The sequence below is a fragment of the Amphiura filiformis genome, chromosome 3 (assembly GCF_039555335.1).
Source record: "Amphiura filiformis chromosome 3, Afil_fr2py, whole genome shotgun sequence".
NCBI lineage: Eukaryota > Metazoa > Echinodermata > Ophiuroidea > Amphilepidida > Amphiuridae > Amphiura > Amphiura filiformis.
Genome location: NC_092630.1, coordinates 70,507,071 through 70,530,469, shown reverse-complemented (window position 1 = coordinate 70,530,469; position 23,399 = coordinate 70,507,071). Strand labels below are relative to the sequence as shown.

The following is a 23,399-nucleotide window of genomic DNA, read 5'->3' as shown; positions in this document are numbered from 1 at the left end:
ATTTGAAAAAGTTTACAAAGAGTCCCAAAATTTCAGAATTTGCCAGCGTAGCGAACAAAAAAATCACTTTTTTTACGCTTTTTTTGACAAAAAAGGTCCATATTTTGGGAAGAAAGTCCACTTTTCACAAAATCGCCCCCCCTTTGAAAAAAAAGTCCACTTTTTCAAAATCAGCACCCCCCCCCCACCCCCATGAAATCCTGCGTACGGGCCTGCTCAAGGTCATTTGAATCACAACCCAGCTGAAGATAGAAGAGGTTTCAGTCGTAACGTTGGTTTCGTCCGTCAAAATAGACCTGTCTGACCAGATTTAAATAAAATCGTATTTACAAGCCTTTACAGCATAAATGATCAGCATAGACATAAGATAAAAACACATCCTACCGCCATGTAAACTTCGTAAATACCCTTGTCGTCATCCGTACTTTTAGTAGATGGAGGCAACCTATCCCCAGGCTGAAAATTAACAAGTTGGAATAAGTAGTTCAAATAAAGAAAAAAAGAAGCTTCATAAGGCTATAAAAATACATGTTTATTACCTATAGGCCACGCGTCTGGGTGAGCCGCTGATTTTTAACAGCATTTCGGTTTTCGGTTTTGATTTTTTTTTTTTTTTGATTTTTGATATTTTTAGATTAATGGCATTTTATCAACAAAAAACATAGTGCAGTTACATCCACGGCAAATTCACCGTGACCTTTCCAGCCATAAACCCGCTTAGTTAAGATTAAACCGATATATGCTGTACTAAACCATTATAGTAATCTATTGTCCAATGCAAATTTATTACCACGTGATAATATTAATCCAATGAATTGTCCGGTACGGTCGACTAATCCAATCGATAATGACGCTATTAACATGTACGGGCGGAGCTCCACTGACCGAGTTTTGGGGTATTCACTGGTTTGCTGTCATTTACTCATCAAGGCGGTCCCCCATTATTATAAGGACTATGCTAATTAATGATTTAAAGATTGACATGTAGAGAATAAACCATACTTGATTGACAGACAGTACTAAATTTGTACCTATTCCGGTTTCGTGACACCAATCTTCCAAATACGACCAAGCCAGGGCAGCCCGGGAAGCAAAACGTGCATTGGAATAACACGGGAGTTTGGATAGATGGTAGGATTTTTTTCTCATACAAATGTATGGTCCCCCGTTATTAAACATAAACATAAACAATGCGATTTATTAAGCGCCTTTTACAAAAGTAGGCAAAGCGCTAAAAGAGAGAAGACAAAAAAGGAAAAAGAGCTAATCAGTGGGAAAGAGGTGAGTTTTAAGGAGATTCTTGAACGTGGTAATATTTTCTTGACCACGGACAGTGGTGGGCAACTCGTTCCAAAGGCGCGGCCCACTGTTGAAAAGGCGCGATCGCCAGCTTGTTTCTTGGAACGCGGCACTTCAAATGTGACAGCAGCGTCAGATCGAAGCGCATAAGATGTTTTGTGGGTCCGAGGTTGAAAATAAGAAGAGATGTAATCAGGTGATTGAGCGTGAAAAGCTTTGAATGTCTGGAGAAGACTCTTGAACTGTATTCTTTGGGCAACAGGCAACCAGTGGAGAGATTGGAGAAGAGGAGAGGCATGACTGCGACTCGATTGCCTGAAGATAAGACGGGCAGACTTATTTTGGAGGACTTGAAGACGGTTTAGGTGTTTTTTATCAATACCATTGAAGAGTAAGTTACAATAGTACAGTTTGGATAAAATGAGCTTGTACCGGGTTGAAAATTCAGATATTTTTGAAAAGAATAAGTAATTGAAACATAGAGCAAGTACTAAAATCATAGCTTTTATACTTTTTGATATATGATGCTAACTAGTTCATCTCCTATATCTACAACACAGCGCTACCAGTAGGTATCAATTGCCTATTGTGAGTGCCCCTGTGTTGTGTGCATACATGTAGGCAACTCAATTTGGTAACCCATGACATGCGTGTATATTGGGGAGTTGCTATGGGGGCGCGCTCGGTATAAAAGCAGGAGGCGACAAAAAGGAAGCGGCCCGGGTACGAAACTGCATGGCATATTGCCCAGTTTGTCGCGGATGTATTCACCACTTGTCGGCAAGTCGGCATACCACATTCAGGACACTATTGCATTTGTTGAACTGGTCAAGGAAGGATTTGCACATTGAAAATAACGGTTAACGAATCCTTAGATTCCTTCGATGCTTATTTACCAGTATCCCAACAGACAGTGCCATCGACGTCATCAAGTGCGCTCTGGAAGAGGACGACTCGTGGAAAAAGCGGACATACTTAAACATGGATCAAGTGTTCAGTGTAGTGCAAAGATGTATAATGTATTATACTGCTTAACTTTTGCCTTTCTACCACTTATTTTGTGTTCTATGGTCAGTTTTATAAACAATGTCATTGTGCAGCTATGGGTTCGCCCCACGGTGTTCGCCAACCTGTTTATGGAGTGATTTGATCCCGGGGATTTGAGAAGGAAGCTTTAGGTTCCGCTCCTTGTCCACCCAAAATACATGGATGATACATTCGTGGACATATCAAGAGTTCACGCAGCACATACGGAGCGTCGCGACCAAGAACTTGATCATATCAAGGTGGCGCTATTGGTCGTAAATGGGACTTTTTCGAAGACAACTCAGAAGAAGAAACCAAAAGCAAACAACGCTTGCACCTCTGCTGCTCGACATAAATCAGATCAACTTTGCTTTCCTACCGTACTTGAACAAATGTGCTCACCTCAGGTTTTACTGGTTCTTTTCTGCGAAAAGTCTGACGAACTGCAGGCACGGGCCTCTTTGCTGGAACTGATTGTTTGTAAGTTTTGACTGCAATGTAGAAGAACAAAATAAAATCAACATCTTCAATGTACTGACGTGACGTCGCGTCGCGTAATGTCGTGTGCTGTCTCTATGTAAAGAATTGGGTTCGCCTAACTCTGTTTCCATAATTCCTAACATCATTATAGCCAAACTAGGTATATGTTTACCAAATGGGGTGATAGAAGAAGTTTTGGCGTGAAGAGGGCAACAACGTTCATAGAGTGTTCTGCCGAAATTCTGATGTTGTTATCTCTTTAAAATGAATTACAACTAGTGGAAATTTAAAATGAGAATTGGATATGAGAATTGAAACTTTTCTCATTTCTATGAAACTTTAAACCCCGTGGAACTGGTCGGGGCATCAGTAGCGTAGCCCCGGGGGCACTCCAACTTTGGAGGTGACGCGTATGTAGGGCTGTTAAGACCCCCTTTTTCAGCATCGCTGTCACCCAAAGACCCCATATTTTTTTACGAACACATGCTCGCTCCGCGCTCTGTCACCCGAAGACCCCCTATTTTTCCATTTGATCTGTCACCCAAAGACCCTTACAAGTTCACTGATTTTGTTACTTATTTTGAAAAAATAAAGAAATTTGAAGCCATTTAGAACTAGAAATTCGAATTTCGAGGTTTTTGAGGCGCTGTTTTGGTTCTCACTCAAAGATTCCATTTAAAAAAAAAAGGTCATGTTCTCACCCAATGACCCCATATTTTTTACATTTTGCTCTCACCGAATGCCAAAAATCATGCTCTCACCCAATGACCCCATATTTTTTACATGTTGCTCTCACCGAATGCCCCTTAGTGCGAAAGCGCCAGCCCTACACCTATATCCATTTCAAATTGAAGTGCCCCCCCCCCCGGGAGCGTAGCCAGGATTTTAGTGTGATTGTATGCTCCCCCTGGCTACCCCCTGCGGGACATGCTATACTAATTAACGTGTTAAATTCAGCGTTTAAATAGGTTGTTTACATGTTAATTAGCATTTCTCATTCATTCGGATGTCGGATGAGAAAGCATGCCCACAGGGTTGAAAGTTTCATAGAAAATTAATAAGAAATTTTTTAATTCTCATAGTTTTGTCCAATTCTCATAGTTTTTGAAATAATTCTCATTATTATTTTCCACTAGTGTTCACGACCAGTGGGGTAGCGCGAGTGATTAGATCTTTGGGGGACCGGGTCTGATTGAGACGGTCACAGGCCATTTTTCGGCAATTTTCCTATGGGGTTTTCTACATTTTCACATCGATTGGGGGCACGTGCCCCTATGACGCTACGCCGCTGGACGCGACAGTGACAATGGTCAGTCTGCAGATGTATCCGGCTCTGGAGATGTATGAGCAAATGATACCATACCTTCTTCGTGATCAGCAGATAATTTTGTAGCATCAATGCCAGGCTGAAATATAAGAAAATATTATATACCAACTTTTTACATCTCCTGGTAATGTATAGAGGTCTATAGGCTATACTATCGTTATATTGTTTTGATTAAAATTACAGTTAAATCTGGTCAACCATCATCAGACATATCTATTTGTGACGGACAAAACCGACGTTGCGACTGAATCCTTCAGTTTTTAGTTGGGTTGTGATGCGTTTCGATGTGGAAAAGACGAGGCAGTTTTCCAAGAATATCCTAATTTTAGATCCTAAGCATCGTTGGTTTGAAAGAGGCGTGAAAGAGGCGATCTGGGTGAGGGCTGAACAACCGTCCCTCAGCCCCGGTAGAGGTGTCCGGGCAAAACTTTCTCACTGCCGCGCTGACACAAAATCATAAAGAACATTCCTCGTTGATTGTAATCTATATCTGAAGTTACCGGTACTCAAGGTCAGGCCCATACGCAGGGGGTGCCCCCACACCCCCAATTTGGAAAAATATACAAAAAGTCCCAAAATGTCAGAATTTGCGAGCGTAGCGAACAAAAAATCATGTTTTTTTATGCTTTATTGGACAAAAAAGGTCCAAATTTTGGGAAGAAAGTCCACTTTTCACAAAATCGCCCCCCCTAGAAAAAAAGTCCACTTTTTCAAAAACAGCACCCCCCCATGAAATCCTGCGTACGGGCCTGCTCAAGATTTGAATCACAACCTAGCTGAAGATAGAAGAGGTTTCAGTCGTAACGTTGGTTTCGTCCGTCAAAATTTTCATGGCTGTTTTTATATATGTTTCATCGAGATGAAAATTTTTGCAGTGCAATATATTATTTTGCTCCTTTATCATGTTATACATCTTCCATCGCGTATTCGCTGTGCCGGTCACTCTACTAGTTTTGTTTGTTATTTCGCAGGTTGCCATACCATCTTCGCGGTGAAAATATTTGCTCATATTTTTTGTTGCATGAAATATATTGACTGCAGGGTGAAGTTCTGGAACCTCTCCCCTCAGTCCAGGGCTCTCATTATTATTGTTGTTATCTGATCTTCTATTATTTGAATTTGTCACAACAATATCATTGACTTGTATAATGAACAGTATTTTTCGTGTATTAATGTTGTCAATTATTTTTTGTTTGCCATTTTGTTGTATTAATCAAAAGGAAAAAAAAAGTGTGTAATTTCCACTTAGAATAATTTTGTGCAATCCTGTGTTGCATTGTGTGTCGTTTATGTTTTTTGCTCACTTTGTGATCCATTAAAGATCACCCGCGACACACTGTGCGGCATGGACCTAAATAATTGTTTTTGTATTTTCATTGCTGTATATTTCACATGTTAATATGTCCTTATTTTGCTCGCCGCTGATGTGGACTTTCACACATCTTTATAACTGTGCATTATACATCATCTTTTTACCTCAGTCATTTTATAAAGCTGGTTTGTATTTTAATTATGTATATTAGATATTGCTGCCATGTGTTTATGCTCTTATGTTTGTTTTGTAAAGCGCTATGAAATCCAGTTTTTACTATGAAAATTTTGCATGCTAGTAATTAATTTTAATGATTCAGTTGATTTTGTTGTTTTTTGTATAGGTTAAATTTATGAATTTCCTCTGTCAAAGCCTACTATGCGTATTCCACGTTTGTTGTTTTGTTCTTTTGTGCTTTAAAGCATTCCATTTCTGTGCAATATGCATTGTATGTTTTCCAATTTCTTGCCTCTTGCACTTTTTGCACTTTTGCCTATTTCACATTTTCCAATTTGCTGCTTCTTTTGCTCCTTGTGTGAAATATGCATCTTGTGTTCTTTTGGCTTTGGATTTGCATGTTATTGTTGTATATTTGACATGCTACTGTCCTCCTGCGCTCGCCTCTGGCGTAACTGTGCAATATACATCAACTTAATATTTTCTTTATTTTTAAAATGTTAGTTCGTATCTTTATGCTGTATATTTAAATATTGTTGCCATGTGTTTATGCTTTTATGTATGCTTTGTAAAGCGCATTGAGATTTGTTTGTAATGCGCTATATAAGATTAAATTATTATTATTATTATTATTAAAATAGATCTGTCTGACCAGATTTAAATAAAATCGTATTTACAAGCCTTTACAGCATAAATGATCAGCATAGACATTAAGATAAAAACACATCCTACCGCCATGTAAACTTCGTAAATACCCTTGTCGTCATCCGTACTTTTAGTAGATGGAGGCAACCTATCCCCAGGCTGAAAATTAACAAGTTGGAATAAGTATGTTTAAAATACATTCATCCGCATAACTTCCATGAGCAATTCAACAATGTTCAAATAAAGGGAAAAAAGAAGCTTCATAAGACTAAAAACCTGTTTATTTCCTATAGGCCACGCGTATGGGTGAGCCACTGATTTAACAGCATTTCGGTTTTTGATTATTTGTTTTTTTAGATTAATGGCATTTTACCAACAAAAAATTAATGAACACGTCAATTCGGTAACCCATGACATGCGTGTATATTGGGGAGTGGCTTTGGGGGCGCGAGCCCTCGGGATAAAAAGGAAGCGGCCCGGGTACGAAACTGCATGGCATATTGCCCGGTTTGTCGCAGATGTATTCACCACTTGTCGGCAAGTCGGCACACCACATTCAGGACACTATTGCACTTGTTGAACTGGTCAAGGAAGGATTTGTACATTGAAAATAACGGTTAACGAATCCTTAGATGCTTATTAAAAGGTATCCCAACAAACAGTGCCATCGACGTCATCAAGTGCGCTCTGGATCTGGAAGAGGACAACTCGTAGAAGAAGTGGACATACTTAAACATGCTCAGTGTTGTACAAAGATGTATAATGTATTATACTGCTTAACTTTTGCCTTTCTACCTCTTATTTTGTGTTCTATCATGTCTATGGTCAGTTTTATAAACAATGTCATTGTGCAATGTGCAGCTATGGCTTCGCCCTTGGTTGTCAACCTGTTTATGGAGTGATTTGAGAAGGAAGCTTTAGCTTCCGCTCCTTGTCCACCCTAAATACATGGACTATACATTCGTGGACATATCAAGAGTTCACGGAGCACACACGGAGCGTCGCGACCAAGAACTTGATCATATCAAGGTGACGTTATTGGTCGTAAATTTTTCGAAGACAACTCAGAAGAAGAAACCAAAAGCAAACAACGCTTGCACCTCTGCTGCTCGATCTAAATCAGATCAACCCTTGCTTTCCTACCGTACTTGAACAAATGTGCTCACCTCATGTTTTACTGGTTCTTTTCTGCGAAAAATCTGACGAACTGCAGGCACGGGCCTCTTTGCTGGAACTGATTGTTTGTAAGTTTTGACTGCAATGTAGAAGAACAAAATAAAATCAACATCTTCACTGTACTGACGTGACGTCGCGTCGCGTCATGTCGTGTGCTATCTATATGTAAAGAGTCGGGTTCGCCTAACTCTGTTTCCATAATTCCTAACATTATTATAGCCAACTAGGTATATGTTTACCAAAAGGATTGATAGAAGAAGTTTTGGCGTGAAGAGGGCAACAACGTTCATAGAGTGTTCTGCAGAAATTCTGATGTTGTTATCTAGTATACTAAAATAACCAGCGGAGTCTGTCTGTCTGGTTGTCCGGCAATGCGTTTCCCACGCTGCGACGCATCGATCCGATATTTTGGATATGGATAGGTATCGGAAAAAGCATGTTGACCGCGAGGCTTTCGAGGTCATCGGAGGTCAAGGTCAAAGGTCAAAATTTCAAACTTTGTCTTATCGGGCTCAAACTTGGTGGGTGGAATCCTTGATAGGAGGGGAATATATATGCCTGAAATAAAATTGCGGTCAACCAAGGTCATCACGGAGGGTTCAAATTTCAAACTTTGTCCGATTGGGCTCAAACTTGGTGGGAGGGATCCTGAATACGAGGGGAATATATGCCCAAAATAAAATCGAGGTTAGCCGAGGTCAAAGGTCATTACGGAGGGGTCAAATTTCAAACTTGGTCCGATCGAGCTTAAACTTGGTGGGTGGAATCCTTGATACGAGAGAAATAGATGACCAAAATAAAATTGAGGTCAACCAAGGTCAAAGGTCATTACGGAGGGTTCAAATTTCAAACTCGATCGGGCTCAATCCTTGATACGAGGGGAATATATGCCTGAAATAAAATTGAGGTCAACCGAGGTCAAAGGTCATCACGGTGGGGTAAAATTTCAAACTTTGTTTAATCGGGCTCAAACTTGGTGGGTGGAATCCTTGATTTGAGGGGAATATATGTGCGAAAGTGCTTTGACGCATCGATCTGATATTTCGGATATGGATTGGTAACGGGAAGTGCATGTCGACCAGGCGGCTTTAAAGGTCACCCGAGGTCAAAGGTCAAAATTTAAAACTTCGTCCGATCGGGCTCAAACATGGTGGGTGGAATCCTCGATAGGATGGGAATATATGGGAGAAATACAATTAAGGTCAACCAAAGTCAAAGGTCATTTAGGGGCTAAATTTGAACTTTGACCGATTGGGCTTAAATGCCCAATTGGGCTTAAAGGTGGATAAAAAGGTGGAAAAAAGTCACAAGGTGTCATCAGGGGTCAAGTAGCATCGCTATCAGTTACTCTCACAGCTACAGGTGAACTAGTCTCTTTAAAATAAAAAATACAACTAGTGGAAATTTAAAATGAGAATTAGATATGAGAATTGAAACTTATCTCATTTCTATGAAACTTTAAACCCCCGTGGAACTGGTCGGGGCATCAGTAGCGTAGCCAGGATTTTAGTGTGATTGTAGGCTCCCCCTGGCTACCCCTTGCGGGACATGCGATACTAATTAACGTGTTAAATTCAAAGTTTAAATAGAAAAGGCCAAATTGGGAGGTTATTGGGGTGATTGTAACCATTTGTTATATAGTAAAATCGGGTCGCGACCCGCGGTTTGGGAACCGGTGGATTAACCATACCTTCTTCGATTTCCACAGATGACTTGGCGGTAGGTCCAGGAGAATATACGTTTCCAGACTGTAAATTAAACAGGTTAGAACAATTAGCCATGTTTTTAGGTGACTTTTTAGGTGAACCTCTGCTGAAAAGTAAATATGACTCGGGAAACTTGACCTACACCATGTAACATATGATAGGAATGCCAAATGTCATGCATGTCAGTACATGACATGTTATATTTTGTAAATTTTGTTATATCTGGTAAGAATTTGGGGGGAAATTAGCAAAACAATAACTATTTTGCCAAGTCGTCAAATCATATGGAATTTGAATTAAAATTACAAGTTTAGCTTACAACCATGGCCAGATGGCAAACCTCGTGAACTTGCTTGTACTTTACTTTACTTTTGTCCTCCGCTTGTTCCTCTCAGAGTCGCGGGGAAATGATGTGACGTCTGTCCTGCATGGGTAGCATCTGTCAGGTTGGTGTTGTGCTTTGTCAGGATTTTCTTGACCCCCTCAGTCCATCTTCTTTTTGGTCTTCCTACAGGCTTGGTACCGGACAGTTTGCTGTTGTAGGTCCGCAGGGCTGGTTGATTTGCGGGCATGCGCATAAGATGACCAAACTATTTGATGCGATGGCTTTCAATCTGGTCTAGCATAGGCTTGGTGCCAACCATGTCTCTGATGACGTCTCTGAACTTGCTTGTGAGGGTAAAAATGGGTATGACTAACACGTTTTTCTTGAATAATTATTAACCTCTGAGGTGTCTTGAATGACAATATAACGGGTGCCTAGTGGATACCCTTGACAAGGGCTTGAGCGTTCCGAGAAATAGCTAGAAATATAGGGTCAAAGTTTACACTGGATCAAATTTAACAGCAACGGCGGCAACAACAACAACAACAACAATTTATAAAGCGCCAATATACAAAAAGTAAATTGTTCAAAGGCCCTGAAAGGCAGACACCAGAATTCAAGTATATGTAGGCTTCTTGGAACAGATGGCATTTGAAAATGCCAACAGTCTGAGCATTCCTAAATGGATGGAAAGTTTGTTCCATCACTCTTTTCATCCAAAGCACGAGAAAGATATGTCTGCGAATGACACACAATGTGTTCTGAGTTCAAGAAACTGAGGAGATGATGTTGATGACCGCAGTTGTCGACGCGGTTGTGGCTTAAGCAAATCAGAGATGTAACAAGATGTATCAATATGCTCTAAAACCGATCACCATAACTTCAGTTTTTTCAACATTGAGTTTGAGACAATTTTTGGACATCCAAATTTGCACTTTGGAAACATATTCAAGCTTTGACACAGCTTGAGTTACACCCTACTCAGATGTTGGACACACAGATGCATACAGTTGTGTGTCGTCTGCATAAAAATGCAGACCGAGTTCATACTGACGGATGAGTTTCCCGAGAGGCAGCATATAAACGGCAAATAAAAGGGGACCTAGAACAGATCCTTGTGGCACGCCGTAGATCATACAGCGTGTTTATACTGAGCGTACGGCTTTTTGACCCGCTATTTTCCGGGCACAAAATACCGATCATAATCCGGCCACCGTTACCCAGCTTGTTTCTACTGAGACCAGAAAGCCGTGTCTCGCACAATGCACGGCATTTTTTTCCTGTAAACCGGAAGTACGGAAAACAGATTTGACGGTTAATTATATCCTAAATTTAAATGTCTACGGATGGCAGCTCATTGCATATGACCTACAATCACAATTTAGTATTTTCGTAAAATCCAAATTGCATTAATTTACCAGTGGATCTAGTAATTGGCTATTATGATAATTAATTTACAGCTCATATATAACCAACTCATTAATTATAAAGATATAACCAACTCATTAACTAGGGGGCCTATAAAGAAGTACTAAGTAAAGTCATATCCATTTTACTTCATCAAGTTCATGCGAGTCACACATGTGTCCAGTGTATATAATATCGGAAAGAAGGAACCTACTACATCATAGGCCTAAGCTAGACTATACGAGTAGAATATAAATCGCGTTATTTTTGCAACACGCATGACCTCGACCCGGCAACCGATGACACGGCTCGTTTCTACTGCGCAGATTACACGCTTTGATCCGGCATGATCCACCTCAAGAGGTGGATCACGAAAGGCGAGCACATGACCCGGCATGACACGGCAACCGATTACCCCAAGTCGTTTCTACTGGGCTCGTTACCCGGCACGGCACGGCACGGCATGGCCCGGAATTTTACCCTCAGTAGAAACACGCAGATTGTTTGGCTAGAAGAGGACATGCGGTTGTTGAGAATGCGTTGAGAACGTCCAGACAAATATGATCTTAACCATGCCAAGGTGATGCCATGCACAACAAACATATTATAAGCAATGCAGTAACACTCCATGATCTATAGTGTCAAACGCACTACTTAAGTCAAGAAGGACAAGAATGCCTCTCCATTGCCCACAAGATGCCATTTGGTAAGAACATATTCTAAAAAAATCCCCAGGTCACAAGGATCCAAAATAGTATAATAGTTTGACATACCTACGACTAATCAGATTGGAGTTATTGGCGAAAAGGCCAAAGCTAGTTGAAATTTGGGTTCCACGTGGTCAAACACAGAAAAGCAATTTTTGATGAAAATGGTCTTAAAATGTTTGTCTTGTTAAATAATAATTCAGAAAATAAATGAGTTGCACTACCTACGATGTTTTGTTACTATTGTAACACAGCAAAAAAGAATTACTGCCCGTTGAGTCCAATTGATGCTGACGATAACAAAATGACGTATAGGCCTATAGTGAAAACTATTCTTTTTTATAAATTATTATAACAAGACAAACATTTTGAGACCATTCTAATCAAAATTGGATAGATTTTTTTTCGGTTTCACCCATATTAAGCCCAAATTACAACCTTTGATTTTCGCTTATAGCTCCAGACTGGTTAGGTGTGCCATAAGTGATTATACCCAGACCCTCATTTTGGAGTTACGCGATAATTTTCTGAGGCCTAGGGGAGAGCGGGGAGTGTTCGCCCTAGGGGCAGGTTCGCCCACCTCTTGTTTCTCAGCACTACGGCTATCAGAGAATTTGGTGATGGCAAAATTAGGTGACATAGGTCATTATAAACTTCTCATATTAGCTACGCGACATATAGGGACGTGTTCATCGAACTGCAGCCAAAACAAAAAAATTACACCAAAACGTAATTTTTTCTTGCATTCATAATGTTGTATTATCATTGATACATAAATACAGATGGGTTTAATGGAGATCTGTATTGGGAACATATAGGATTTGTCAAAGATTTAATGCAGTTAAAAACTCCTTATTCGTTTTGTATTTTGCATACCCTGAAGAAAATACAAAAATTTGCACAAGGGGCTCGTTCGCCCTTTTGAGGGTGGGGCATGTTCGCCCTATATCTTCCCCGGGCGGACTTACCCCAAACTGGAGGGCGAATCTGCCCCATCAGCGTATTATGCAAAATATTGATAATTAAACCATTAAACAAGGTAAAACTACTGAAAAACATGTTTTTTTAAAGTTACATGTATGTGATATCGGTATTACTCATACCACAGTTTATGTCCTAATCCATTTCTCCCCGAAGTTGTAAACATGATACGTTTAAGCTCACTTTGGACCCCTATACATTTTACCCTGACCCGACCCCTGCAACAAATTTAGTGACTCCCCAGAAGAGAATGAATGCCCTGTATACTCTGGCTAAATGTTTGCATTGAATATGTTATTGTTATGCAATGTTTAAACCTTTTTTGTGATTAGGGTGAACTTACCCCACCATATGGGCGAACCTGCTCCAATATGGGGCAAGTTCGCCACTTTGCAAAACTTGTTTGTTTGCTCTATCCTGTTGCTATTGTAAAGCCTATAGGTCTGGGAATGTGGCCGTATATAGCTAAGACATAGGGCTTTCACATGGGCTAATCAGGTCATCCCTAACCTTTAAATTGACATCGCTAGGCTGGTCAGAAAAAAATAGGGCGAACACTCCCCGCTCTCCCCTACTGTTAAAATACCTCCCGACCTAGATTAATCTATATAACACAGGCTCCGGAAGATTTTCGATCTGGGGGGGGGGGCAAATTTGTTGGTCTGCTCCGAGGTGCGAAACGCTAAAGGGGGTGTGTGTGGGAGAGGGATACCCCCTCCCCCTCGCGCGCGAAGCGCGGAAGCTTTTGAAATGTATATATTTTAATATGAATTGTACCTTACATTTTGAATTAAACCTGAATTTTACCTAAAATTGTGAATTTTACCTTAAAATTATGAATTTTATCCTAAAATTATGAATTTTACCATAAAATTATGAATTTTACCATAAAATTATGAATTTTACCATAAAATTATGAATTTTACCCCAGATTATTAGGGGGGCCTAGGGTACTTGGGCCCCTCACCAAAATTATTGAGGGGGCCGGCCCCAGGCACCACGGTTCCGGAGCCACTGTATAAGTATAATTCATCACATGATTTGACGATTGTAGTGCATATGAACTGACATCGATTCAGGGCCGTCGCTAGACCATTTCCTCAGGGGGTGTCAAGAAATAAATTTTGCTGGTATATATGGCCGGATTTACCTTTGACTGGCCCCTGCGCAACATGATTGCTAACCCTAGCACAGTGTCATCGCCCCGATATCTTCATGGCAGAAATCGCCATGGTAGATTGAATCCACAGCCACGCATGGCCATTATTTATCGACCTGATTAATAGTTTTGAGTCGCATAATAGGCCGAAGGACATCTGACTAAGGCTACTGACAATAGCCCCGATTAGCTCGGTGACCGACCTCGCTGTGTGTCAGTCGAGCATGGTAGCCATAGGTCATATTCTTTTAGACTACCTTCACGATTGGCCGATACACTGCGCTATATAATTCGGCACATATAAATCAGAATTATTGCGGAATTATTGTCAGTTTTTGACTCAAGACGCACGCTAACGACTATCATATCTGTTCAAAATATATATTCATGTGCAAGGAACCACATCTGGTTTCTTTATACGAAATCATTTACGGGAGATATTCATCATTTTCTACACCGGTATCCAAAGATTTTCTTCTCATATCAAACTCGTGCATAGCAAATTCACGTGTATCGATCCCGGGTATTTATTTTAGTATCTCTGCTGACAAAGTAATTATTAGCCAGGCGATGTCGGTGTGCCTAGCTCTTCGGATAGAAGACACCCCTCCCCCATACTGAAACTCATCTGCTACTAAAACGGCCCTGCATCGATTGCATTGTTACTGTAGTTTGTGCTGGTTTGATATTCTAAAAATTATGTAAGTTTTATAAAGGACCTAATTATAATCAAAAGAGCTCACCTTCAATTCTTTTCTTTTTAGTGTCTCAACAATATCGGTGTCGGTAGTTTCGGCACACACTTCTTCATAGCCGTCATAAATACGTCTATGGATTAGGCCTACCTAAAGATTGTTTTAAGAGTTTAAGACAAGGAAATGTTCTACTTTAAACCGGTTTAAAATTCTTGAACTTTTTGAGCGATAAAAAACGGATAAATCATCACAAAATGATGAATCATATTTATTTTATAATCACTACACTGCAAAATGGTGTTTAGAGATTGAACACTTTTTTGTCCTCGATTTGTAAAGACGTTTAAAACCTAAACACCAAATTTTCAAAACATCATATGTTGAATATCTGAACATAAGCCTTCATATTCCTTAACATGTTAAATATTAAATCGAGGACAAAATGGTGTCTAGAAATGGTGTTTAACATGTTTAATCTCTAGGTACTATTTTTGCAGTGTAAATTTAGTAGTTCACTTGACATCCGTAGTTCTAAAAGAAAATTAGACATCAAAGATGTTTTGTGCAGTCAGGCCCGTAGGCATGGTATAGGCAGGATTTTTATGAGGGTGTGGGGGCTAAAAAGTGGACCTTTTGAAAAAAATTTATGAGGGTGTGGGGGCTAAAAAGTGGACCTTTTGAAAAAAAAAAAAAATAATAAGGGCTGATTTCAATATTTTCACAGAAAAAGGAACATGCTTTTTGTGAATCTTTCCAAAAAGGTTGATTTTTACTAATTGGCATGGGGTGCGTAGCACTCCAACACTCCCTGGCTACGGATTTGTATTTTTGAAACGTTCGTAATAAATAATATTAGCCAAAATCACTACATGGCCTCTAGAGCCCACAAACTTTTGTGGAATTTCTCTGTATATTTTAATACCTTTCAGCTCACCTTTAACACGTTTAATTCTTCTTTTCTTGGTATACCGGTACCCGTGTACACTTCTTCATAGCCGTCTTCCATATTTCGGATTTCATTTGTTGTGCACGTCTTTGTGAATGTGCATATGTTTAGATGATGAACATTGCCCTGTGCATTTGACTATCAACATGATTAACAAAATTAATATGACAATCATAGCATTTTTATACAACCAATACCTTTTACATTTTATTTTGGGGCATAGGTTATATTATAATAGAGCGATTGCGATGTTCCAAACGCAGCACGTGGACCGTACGTTTTCACGTACGTTTTTACGTACGTTAATACGGTGTTAAATATTGCTAGTCTCGGTTCCAAACTTGATTGTGCTCATTCGTCACGAAGGTCGATAGAGGGCATAGTGATTGAAAAATTAATAGTAAGCGCAGGCTACTGAGTCTCTGCCTAATTCAAACAACCCGCTTTTGATTTTGACTAAAATTTTGACTTAACATACTGCTTAAACTTAATTGTATTTTTGTGCTCCCCAAATATTATAGTTGCCCAAAACGTATATTTTGGTAGATTAAAGATCACTACATCCATATATATATCATGACTTTACTTTCAAAATGAGACTTTTTTTCGTCCTGAAAATTGGGCGCGTTGCATGAACTTCAACATGAGGTAAAATCAGCATATTTGAACGTAGCATCTGCGTTTTATACTACATGTACGTTGGAATCCAAAATGAGAAATCGCAATGTCATTTTCTGTACGCAAAGTATCACACACATTTCAATGGGCAATCTCTGCGTATAAATTTAGCCGATTTTCAACACATCGCTGTACCTTTATTATAATGATTGGTTACAAACAAAAAGGATCATAGTAGTAATTAGACTTTCCTATGTTCATTATCATTGACTGTCTTTAACAAATTGTGAAATGGACAAATTTTGTGCATTTTCAACGATGTATCTACGTTTATTTCGCACGTGGAAAATCTTCAAAACTGGCTAAATACGTGACCTCGCTTCGATACATGAGAGTGGTTTTGAATAGATCAACGTACGTCCGATACCTACGTTTGGAAATCGCAATCTCTCTATTATTATTACTATCAGTATGTATATAGAATTAGCACGATGACGATGATAACGATGAAGAGGAGGAGGAGGAGGAGGAGGAGGAGGAGGAGAGGAGAATTGATGATTAGGATGAGGATGATAAGCATGAGGGAAAACGAATATGCTATCGGTGCCTTTGAAAGAGACAAATATTGCAAGCAAGAGCGACAGTAATGTACGCTTTCGAGTTTCTGGATCTCCTCACAAAAATAACATTTTAAACACAAGTAGGCCTACAAGGAAAATGGAAACACTCAGTTGTGGTTCTAAATGTACACAATTTACAAGCACAATTAATGTATTTAGAGAATATAACAATAAGAATTCTTCATTTTACTACTTACTAACTTACGAAATATATATGTAGGCCTAGTTAATCACTGTTTCAAAATCAATGTCAAATTTGTTAAACATACATGTACAGCAAGTCTTTTATTCTAAGCCTACGACATGAAAATTCAGTAATTCAGGATTATAATGACATGTATAGGCCTTAAGGGGTTGTTTGGAATGACAGGTGAGTCAGGGGTCAAAAACAAATTTTTTACCTTTTTTACCTCAGCACATGTGTATGTATGATCTGCCTTACAAAAATTAAAAAAAACAATACCTCAAAGTATCATTTTTTAATGTTTTTTGTCATAATCACGCTTTTCTACAAATTTCATCTGTTTGTACCGGGGGCGTGTCTGTTGCCAGGTAGGCCTACATGACAGCATAGACACACGTTGCAACCTTGAATAATAATACAGAATTGTGACGTTATATTCTTCTTAACCTATCTTAGAACTGCCTATTATTTCAATTGTTATACTGTTCTGGTTGGTTTATTGCATATACTGTATAGAAATTATGCAATATGACGTCGAGCATGACAGAGTCATCTTCATTCAAATAAAATTCAGGTACCCGTAAGGTACCACGGAGCAATTCGCACGATAATACAATAAAACAGATGAAAGGTATGAATGGTTGTGGAATCGAATTGCAGACCTGTCCCTCTGTCACCTTAGAACTGCATCTCGTAGGCAATGGTAGGTAATAAACCAACCGGAACGGTATAACAATTGAAATAACAGCATGTCTTGGTCTCAATTCAAGATGTGCAATTTGGACACACCTACTCGTTGGCTGATTTATACTTCAACAGTTCCTCAAAGTGATATCAGAAAAGCCACTATCTCATTGTTCATTGGCCCGCAGTATGCGCTCGCCTTGGGGCACTCAACTTTAGAATTGATGGGTATATGTGCCTACAAGCGTCGCGAAGTAGGCGCATATCAATACAAAACGTTGGGGTTTTTTTTTATAAAAAAAGGGTCATTATGTACAATCAAAATGAAAAAGGGGTCATTGTGTATACTATTTTGAAAACTGAAGGTGCCTGGTCATCGGGTATAGTCGGCTTCAAAGAGGGGCATATATTGACAGGCACATACCGTCACCTCTAAAGTTGATGCCTCCCCGGGTACTCGCATTATATTTTGTTCATGGCTCGGCTTTTAAAACTCCCACACATCACAATAAGGCTATTGAAAAGTGTATAGAATAGCTAATGATAGACCGGTCCCTGCGATTAGTCGCGGACCCGAGCGACAATATAGTAAACACATCGAGTTTATAACACAAGTGACAGTAGTCGTGAATTATGGAGGGTTTCATTGAACTTCTACCAGCAAAATATGGAATAATACTAACACAAGACACCAATCGAGATGATGATACCAGCCATAGTGGAAGGCTTGTATTTGACCTTCTTATGAATCCAATTTCGTGGCGAGAAGTTAAAAAGGTAATGTATATTTCAAGAAATTTGGGTTCAAAAATTCCGTATCAGCTCGTATCATCAATTCCGTAAATATGGCGTATAGAGGCACAACTTGACAATAAACTGAACTATTTAAACGTAAAGGACGCACTGGATACACATAAATTTGTGTTTCCTTGCTGGCGGAATAGTTGCAAAACTCTTTTTTGTCAAAAAAGTTGGACAATTTATGAATTATGATTGGCAAAATAGCGAAAGGAAATATACTTTTCCAACCATGTAAAACTACACTGGGTTGTTGACATGGTCGACATACATTAAGGCATACGCATGTTCCTTAAGTAGGAGGTAAGTACTATAATTAATTGTTTAAAGTGCTCAACATACCAGCAAAAATTCATAGGGTCATCAGAGTAAAGGGACTTTGTGAAATACTGGGTACAAAAAAAAAGTGCGAGAGCCGATATGCAACATCAAATATAAAAGCCGATTTACATAATTTCCCATGACCTTACAGAAGTGATCGTGCTCAAATATAAAACTATAGAGTTTGGTCCTTGATATGCACCATCAATTGTGTACTTGTGGTCAATATTGCTAGGCAAACAATCACAGCAAACATGCCAAAATCCTCCCATTTCTCCTCCATTTACACACATATAAACCCATCCCTTAAGCGCTCCACAGACTCCGAGTATTAGACGTGCAATATTGTATGTAACATATGCGTTATTTAATCTATTGCCATTCTATTTCCAGTAATGTTTAAGTTCTAACGAATGTTTGATGACGAAAAATCGATAATATGTTGCATATAAATAATCTAGCAGAAATATATTATCGATTTTCGTCATCAAACATTCGTTAGAACTTAAACATTACTGGAAATAGAATGGCAATAGATTAAATAACGTATATATGTTACATACAATATTTTACGTACAATAAAAAGTCTGAATACTGCTTTACATCTATTATGATTGCATACTCAATTCTTCAACAAGAACATTATGTTATTTGAAATAAATTAAATAGTTTCATACCGTGGATCAATTTGAATTATCGAATATCAGTTTATGTTGCTGCAAGACTAGCAACACAAGTTACCTAATTGAGTACTCCATTTATAGATTTGGCCTATAATTTGATAACTCCATTTCAAGATTTGGATCGTATCGAAAAAAATTTGAATTCGCAGTTTGGTTCATTCAATTTTTCCGAAAAGAATGATATACTAAATTGAACAAACAAAGTTTTCAATTGATCAGCATATCATAAAATTTTACTTCCGTATTACAATAGGCCTACATTCAAACCAAAATAAATGCAACTACTTGTCAGTATAGGCCTATACGTATACGTATACCGATATCACTTTCACCAAAGATACTCAATATCTTTGCTTTCACAATATGAAAATATATTCGGTTGAGAGCCCCCGAATAAGAATATATTGATGTTCTTTGCGTTACGTAATAGTATGACTATTCCTGTGTGGGAGAGTGCGTGAGTAACCTCACTTCAGGTTCGGTTTCTATCACGGCAACACGTTCTATTCTGTTGCGCAGTTGAATTTAAGTAGTGTGTGTCAAGTTGCTTCTTCTCAGAAGCATGATTGTTTAGAATCATTAGTAAATATTTTTATTAAAGCCAGTTTTAGTCTCGGGTGGGATTTTGGTCGATTAAGACTGTTTATAGCGGGAAGGAAGGAATCAACACCACGTTGGCATGGGATAGCCTAGGCAGGAGCCAAGTACTATGCCCTCAGATTTTTCTTGTTCAACAAAAATAAAATATAAGAAATAAAAAATTATGTTCAAGTTTTTTTGAGGTTGCGCAGCCCCCTAGTTATCACGTTGATTCCTGTGGTAGGCTGCCCTATTGTATTAGCGTAGGCATGATATCCTAGTTCTGTATAGCTTGGCACAGTGTGTGCTTCTCGTTTGGCAGCAATAAACCGACACCAAAATGCTATATTTGTTGTGTGTATGTTGTGTGATGTATGGATAGTCATAGTAAGGGTTTAGCAAAGAACTATATTTATTTTATCATCTTTCATACCTTTTCAGAATGTCTTTCGAAAATCGTTTGTCAAGAACATAAGCAGTGAGTTTGCGTTGTGCTGTAGGCATATTTTGGACGGCTTCAATTACATTCTGTCTATGAAATTACTGTCAATTCATACTTCAGTCGACAGTCGCAAGTGATGGATGTTTGAGATCTGACTAATAAGTTGCATCATTTCTTATTATTTTGTATAAAGAAGTCTAATTTTATTGGCAACATAAGCCGCCAGTCGCGTCGCTAGCGATGTTACTGTATACTAACATACCATTGTAAAATATTCTTTCAAATTCAATCAACCTTAAACATTAATGCCAACACTGATATTTAACCTATACAATCCATTGAACTCAAACGGCAAATGTAAGGTCACAATAATAAATATATATAATAAATAAATCAAGTTTAGTGGATAAGATAGTGTTGCAGTTATTTCTAATGTTGTTTCTAACACCTATAGTACAAGACACAACATGCCCACTGGTACTCCTCGGGAAGGAAAAGCAACCCTGATATCAGAGACATGGCCATAAACATCAAAACTTGTACAAAAATGAAATATTTCAAAAGTAAATTCGTGGCACCCACCATACACCATCAGACGTTTGAACTTTACAAAGATGGGAATTCCCACACGAAGTTTTGTTGTGATATCTGTACAATAAAATGGTATTTTTAAAATGGGAAATCCAGGCTAAAAGAGTTTAAATGGGAAATCCAAATAACTTAATCGTAAGTTCACTTTTTATTATCCTGATTATACTGAATCACGTACAGCTACACAGCAAACACAAAACAAACAATGTGTAAAACGTCGGGTTACATAAAGAGTATAAAATGTTTTAATAACATTAAGAAAACATTTTTGAAACCTTACAGTAAAACATTCTAATATTATGTTATTATTTTTTGATAAAATATTTTACAAAATTGTTTGCCAAAACATATTTTACAATAACATTGTGACAACACTCAAAATGTCGTTACGGGTTGTTTTTCATATTATAAAACATTTTTTAAATGTTTTCATGACCTTTATATAACCCAACATTAAAATGTTATTAAAACGTTTATAAAGTTTATGTTTTAATAAAAACATTTTTGCGTTTGCTGGGTATTTTAAAGCAGCAAGTTCGTTAGTATTGTTACTTATTTACTTGTGTTGTTTCATAAACCAAACTTCAGCAAGTCGACAGACTTCTGCCTTCTTGAACGCAGTAGCTCGAGTTGTGCATAAAAATGTACTAGTTCTTGATACATTCAGCGTCATCTCATAGACCTATAAGAAATGAAGAGTTTGTTTACAACAGGGATTAAATCCATGTCAATAAGTTCTGAGAAAATCCAACAAAATTAATTCTAGGCTTATTGTGTGTTTTATTTTCCCTTTTTCTGTTTTAAATGTTAGATCTTGTTATTCTAACTATAAGAAAACACTTGTCTCTGAAATATTTCAAAGAGACAAATAGTGCAAGCAAGAGCCACAGTAATGTACACTTTCCAGTTTCTGGATCTCCTCACAAAAATAACAATAAAATAACTACTACACTTCATGCCATCACAGGGTGTGACACAGTCAGCCACCCATCGCCGGGGAAAGCGTAACCCTTTCAACATGGTACACAAGAAAGGCAAAGATGACTTCCTAGGGATCTTTGCGAACAGTAAGAGTACGCATGATGAGGTACAGAAATAAGGTGAAGGCTTCATCCTTCAGCTTTAATGGGGCCAGCAAATATGATTCACTTAATGAGTACCGCCACATGGTGTCTTGTGGATGTAAGCCTGATGGATGCAACACTATGAAGCTCTATGACATGTAATTGCAAGAAACTAGGTCTTCACTGTACAACAATGTGCAGAAAATGCAGTGGCAATACTTGTTGCAACACAGCACCAATCATCATAAAGGACAATGAAAATGAAACAGCGATCACAGCTGCTGAAGGCACAGAGCCGGCTGATGAACTTTAGAATTAAAGGTATTTCATAACTGGAGCAACGTACCTCTTCAACCACAAATTTCCAATCTGTTGCCATTTTTAGCCAATTGAGTTTGGTTTGTATATTTAGTTGGAGGTTTCATCCAAATCGTATGGCTCCAGATGCCCTAGTTTGGTCTCAAATTGACTTTTTGATTCAGTTGAAAATCCAGATCCCGGCTTTAGAAAGGCGGCAAATTTGGGGTACCATTTTGGATTTCGGATACTTGCAAGGGTTGAATCATCTTAATATGGATTTATAAAGATTCCTCATACCTCAAAACATATGTTTAGATACCTTACTTGTGTTTCTAGCTAGTATGGTTTGGAAACTTATGATTAAAACATGAAAATAGCGGCCATTTTGGACGCCATCTTGGATTTTGAAAAACGCCCACAGGGGATTTGCGGGGACTTTTTGTCAGTGATTCTACACATATTTCTGGACCTATTCCAGAAAAAATCTGCTTGTTACAAAAAATGTCCAGGTTAAAACTAATACTATTCGCATAATAAAGGGCATATTCTTTCACAGGCTCGCCATCTTCAAGACGCAGTATATGGCCGAGAAATTTGAGTTGATGAAACTTGACTCTGGCAACCAGTGTAGTGGTGTTGGTCAGGTTGTAGATGGTTTCATTTGGAATCCGATCCACACGCTTGATGTTTAACATGACTCTGTAGCAAGATGTTGCAAAGGCATTGATCTTGTTTTCCATGTCATTGGTAATTACCCATGACTCGCACCCGTACAGAAAGACAGTAACACACGTTGTCTGAAACAGCTTGATTTTTGTTTCGATTGGCAGGGACGGGCTTCTCCAGTTTCCAGAAAGCTGCCCAGGCTAGTGCTTTTCTTCTTTTTAGGTCTCCAACACTAGAGCCCATCTTGGAACCCAAATACTTGAAGTCTGTGACATGGTTGATGGTACTACCATAGACTTCAAGTACTGGTTGGGCATTGCAGTTTGTAGTCATATATTCTGTCTTGGGTGCGCTGATGACAAGGCCTAGATCTGCTCAGGCGGTGATGGAAGCGATATCGCCAATTTTGAGGTCGCCATTGGATTAACACATAATCATGAAATCTTCACAAAGCAAAATTATCTTACTCTAAAACCGTCGG

General features: G+C 38.7%; 1 protein-coding gene across 1 annotated transcript in view; it reads right to left on the bottom strand.

The window, feature by feature from the left end:
* Positions 1-20,375, bottom strand: part of LOC140149048 (uncharacterized) — a 36,660-nt gene extending 16,285 nt beyond the window's left edge. The window contains exons 1-9 of the mRNA XM_072171199.1: positions 20,289-20,375; positions 15,357-15,506; positions 14,471-14,572; positions 9,133-9,190; positions 7,433-7,521; positions 6,354-6,425; positions 4,169-4,211; positions 2,728-2,816; positions 385-456 (exon numbers count right to left, since the gene is read on the bottom strand). Coding sequence (XP_072027300.1) covers positions 385-456; positions 2,728-2,816; positions 4,169-4,211; positions 6,354-6,425; positions 7,433-7,521; positions 9,133-9,190; positions 14,471-14,572; positions 15,357-15,428 — 597 coding nt within the window. The 5' untranslated portion in view covers positions 15,429-15,506; positions 20,289-20,375. The remainder of the gene's footprint in view (positions 1-384; positions 457-2,727; positions 2,817-4,168; positions 4,212-6,353; positions 6,426-7,432; positions 7,522-9,132; positions 9,191-14,470; positions 14,573-15,356; positions 15,507-20,288) is intronic.
* Between the last annotated feature and the right edge of the window lie 3,024 nt (positions 20,376-23,399).